Source organism: Charadrius vociferus, unplaced genomic scaffold (assembly GCF_000708025.1).
Source record: "Charadrius vociferus isolate BGI_N301 unplaced genomic scaffold, ASM70802v2 scaffold429, whole genome shotgun sequence".
NCBI classification, from domain to species: domain Eukaryota; kingdom Metazoa; phylum Chordata; class Aves; order Charadriiformes; family Charadriidae; genus Charadrius; species Charadrius vociferus.
The window spans coordinates 2,335,640-2,340,064 of NW_009650250.1; the positions used below are offsets into that span (position 1 = coordinate 2,335,640).

The window sequence follows — 4,425 nt, forward strand, 5'->3', positions numbered from 1 at the left end:
TTTGCTTGACAATACCTCTTTCTCTGCCAGAGTGACGGAAGAACAGTAAGGGAGCACAGCAGGAACTGGACTAATAGAAACAAGCATTTCTGCTATGCCTGTCATCTAGGGACCTTAATGAACTTCAACAATTAAAACATTAGTTTTGCAACCTTAGTCAAGTGCTGTGCGTTTTTCTTTCCTTCCTCCCCGCAGTTTGGGATTTTACCAAACTGCTGTGCTGGGTCCCGGTCCCCTGTGTCCTGGTGTGCTCTGAGCGGCTGCCTGGTGTTCGCTGGCTCTCCGCCACCCTTTGGGGTGTGCAGGTTCGTTACGTCTTGCAGCCTGGTTGTCTTGGCACTGGATTTTCTCACAGCTTAAACCTGTTCTCTGTGTTTCTAGCTGTATAAGAGTCAATCCTTTAAACTCGCAGAGTTTGCTCAGCATTCTGAAGAAATGTTCGGTTCTTGTCTCTGCAGACACAAACAATAAAAGTTTGTAAGGGCTCTGCTGCAGGTTTTTTGTTGTTTGGTTGGTTGGTTTGGGTTTTTTTTAACCCTTTACTCTAGTCTGAGGTTGAGCCCTCATGAGGGGCTTGGGTAGGAACCTGCTCCCCTGCAGCTCATGTCCCACCTCTAGAACTGTGGAGTCTTTCTAGCCCAGGTTACCTTCCCTGACCTTGACTCATCTGGTGTTCCAACAAATCCCGTTCGGGTTAAACACCTCACCCTCTCCTGGATTGTTCACCTGGCATCTGTCTAGATGTCTTTCCACTGATAATTTGGGGTTTTTTTTAATCTAGCAGTTCAGATTTAGCTCCTTAAATTATTTTCTCCGCATGCAGGTAGGAGTCGTAATTCTTGACAGACTCCCTAGCAATTGCTATAATCGCTTGTGGAATAGCTTTAATGTTAGGAACCGGCATTGTTATTTGCCTGGTGGAAAATGAGTTTGGGTACACCACAGATGGGTGTACCACAGACACGTATTCCACAAAATATAGTCTTGGTGGAATTGATTTCAAAATATTAATCAGAATGTATAGATTACATTTGGATGTATTTTCCCAGATATTTTTATGGTTGTCAGAAAGCTTGCAAAAGGTATCTGTGTTAGGATCACACCTTTCAATGCGGCTTCACCTGGGACATTCTCACCTTGTGGAGATCATTAACACAGAGTGGGCAACAGGATAGGAAATGAGAAATTTCTTTAATCCGTATGAATTTTAGGGACGATTTTGGTATATGAAGCAGAATTGTGTGTGTGCTCTGACCAAGTTTTAAATACGTGCAGACTTCCATGCTCTTTGTAAAGCACTGTGTGATTATTGGTAACTCCAAGTGGTCAAGACCTCAGTTTGTTCTTCTCTAAAAGCAAGATTACCCCAGCCTTACAGAGAGCGGCATATGCTCAGATAAGTCTTGAGCATATTGCATATTTTCTCAACCATGTCACCCAATCAGTAGAAATGGTCTCTTAATGCTTGTGTAAAATTAGAATGGGATTCAAGCCTATCTAGGGAAATCTATTTTTCAGATACCTTTGGGAACATGCATGGAAGGAGTTGTGTAAATTTTTCCACTGTTTGCACTGTGTTAAAAACAACAGAATCACACAAATTAGGAGGACGGAGACTTAAAGTGTGTTCTGAAAGAAAGGCCGTTCAGGCAGTCAGACCAAAGGAATGGTCAGCAAAAGCCATCCCCTTTGGTAAGGCACTGTCGTGACTCACAGATAAAAGGCCATCTGTCTGATTTACCAGTCTCCTTTTGGCCTCTGACTTGCTAGTTGCCTTTTGGTGTGAACACGAGCATCTGCTGGAGTTGTAGATGGAGTTCAGAGTTCAGCAGCCCAGAAGCCTAATGACTCAAAGATTTCTTGCCATGGAGATGGTAAACAAAATGCTGGGTTGGAATTACCAAGGAGTAGACTATGAAGACACACTATAAAAACAATATGTAAAAAGCTTTTTTTTCTGTGAATAAACGATTTCACTTGAAGCTCTTGTTGCTTTTTCTCTCATGCAGTTAATTTGACCTGCAGTTGTTCCTCTGCCAACCTTCCAGGAAAGTTTGTATGCTGGCATTGACTGTTCCCAGAGCAGAAGAAAGAAATACTGTAGTTCCAGTTTAGCTGTAGTCCCCGAGTTAAGCTAAAGCAATTTCATTTTTGTACATAGATGACCTATGTCAGGTGTTGGAAGGATGTTTCTTGTAGTTCATGCTACAGAGGGACTTCTTTTGTACATGACTACTCTCACTACCTTTGAGGGTTTTACTTGTGGAACTGGACAAGTTGGTTTAAACTTTATGTAACTGCATGTTCATTAGTTCTTAATTGTATAAGGTGGAAATACTTGTCCTTCACTCTTCGGGGTGGTTTTTTCTCCTTTTTTTTTTTTGACTTTTTCTCCAGTTTGACAGTAAAACTTTCAGGGAAGGAACTGCTTGTATATGTTCATGGCATCCAGCATACAAAGACCTCAATCTTAGCTTAGAGCTTTGAGTATCTTTCTGATAGTGAACATAAAGTAAAAGTTGAACAAAACTGAAAAAGAATAAAGAAGTTTTGAATAGGTCTGACTTGATCCTGAAACTGTAGTCCATAGCTAAGCCAATTACCTTGCAGTGATAACATTAAAGTAACTCATATTCTGTATGTACCACGTGTTGTTCTCTTCTATCTCATAATATATTAAAGTTTTTTCATGCTTGGAATGCCAGGCCATCTTAAAAGTAGTTTAGGTATTTTTCTATTATTGCTTATATAGTTTTTTGGTATTTGTCTTTGAAGTAAGTCTCTTGTTCGCTGAATTCCACAAAGAGAGGCCCTCCTAGAGGGACCACAGCCTCCAGTCACGGGGGCATAAATCACAACTGATAAGTGTATGAGAGATGGATGTCAGCTAGTGCTTGCTGGGGACCCTCTAGCAGTAGTGTGTGGAGAATGTCAAGATGCCAAGCTCGTCTCTTCCAGGAAGCATGAGGTTTTGAAGAAGTTCCTGAAACTTTTCTAATTAGAAGAGTTGTAGAGTGGGTTTGATCAGAATCAGAAACTATAGTTCCAATGACTTTAGGTTTTCTCACGGCTTTGCAACAGTTTACTGTAGTTTATTAAATACTGGTGGTCACAAAGCAGTATTGGATTTTACTGATAGACAATATTTAGGAGGCGTGTTTGGTTCCTGACTTATGATTGTATTTGGGCTTATAGTCACCTTTGGGTTTAGGAAATACTATCCACAACATGAGGTTTTACAGGTTGATATTTTTTGTCCTGTATCCTGAGAATGTCTGCAAGTTAAAAACAGAGGAGAAACCGAAATCATTGCATAGTATCTAGATAGGTGTGCCATCCTCTCAGATATGAAGGGATTTCTCTCTGCATCCCACATGCCAGTCTTAGACGCATTTCTGTCTTAATTAAATGTGCACTACTCTTGTGCTTGTGGGTGGGAGGAGGCTGGGGGCCAGTGAAACAAATTAAGCAGTACAGATATTTTGTTACCAGAAACTGTTTGGTTTTGCCTAAGCTGGTCTTGCTATCAAACGTGTATTTAGAACAGCGTTTGAGTGGCTACCATGTCACTGTAAGGAAACCAGGCAAAAATGGAAATACAGTGACTTACACATAGCAAAAACATGAAGCTGAGCTCAGTGTAGATCAGTGGTAGCAGGACAGGACACTCTCTGTGACTGAGGTTACATATGCAGACCTTAAAGAAGCAGTAAGGAGCTAAGAAATCCGTATCAGCCTGTTAGCTCCCTCTGAGGTATTTTAGTGTCTTGCAATTACTCAGGAAAGAGTTACAACTCGTTACCATAACTCTTAAAATTTTACAACAGCAAAGCTAGTTGCTCTGCTGGGGTAACCTTCAATGAGAGTCTTCCCAGGTTACAGTTCTGTATTTGAAAATAGATTGTTATGTTTTGTGCAGAACTTGTTTCTTTTCTAATTCTTCTGCTTGCTTGGTTCTAAGGTTTTGAACTTGGCTTTGCTATGGCGAGTCCCAACGCCCTGGTGTGCTGGGAGGCCCAGTTTGGCGACTTCCACAACACAGCGCAGTGCATAATAGACCAGTTCATCAGCTCCGGCCAGGCCAAGTGGGTTCGTCACAACGGGATCGTCCTGCTTTTGCCACATGGAATGGAAGGAATGGTGAGGGCCTCTGGCTGGCGTGTGTGGGAGGGAAATGCTGGCGACCGTGCCTTCCTCTGTGGCTGTAAAAGCCAAAGGTATATTGGGGATCTGATGGTGATATGAAGCTGGGGGGACGAAGGCGCTGTTTGGCATGTTGGACTGCTTCAGTGCTACAAAAAAGAATGTGGATAGATTGATCGGTGAGAACCAAAGAAAACTGAGAAGTATTTCCGAGCTCTTAGCTTTGTGTCCTTCTTATGGAGAAAACATGGTACATGCCACTTTTTTTTTCTTTTTTTTTTT

General features: G+C 41.8%; 1 protein-coding gene across 4 annotated transcripts in view; it reads left to right on the forward strand.

Moving 5' to 3' along the window:
* OGDHL (oxoglutarate dehydrogenase-like) overlaps positions 1 to 4,425 on the forward strand; it is a 47,128-nt gene that overhangs the window by 33,691 nt on the left and 9,012 nt on the right. For all 4 annotated transcript variants that reach the window (XM_009893042.1, XM_009893043.1, XM_009893044.1 and 1 more), the window contains one exon: positions 3,962 to 4,140. In XM_009893042.1, the coding sequence (XP_009891344.1) occupies positions 3,962 to 4,140 (179 nt within the window). The remainder of the gene's footprint in view (positions 1 to 3,961; positions 4,141 to 4,425) is intronic.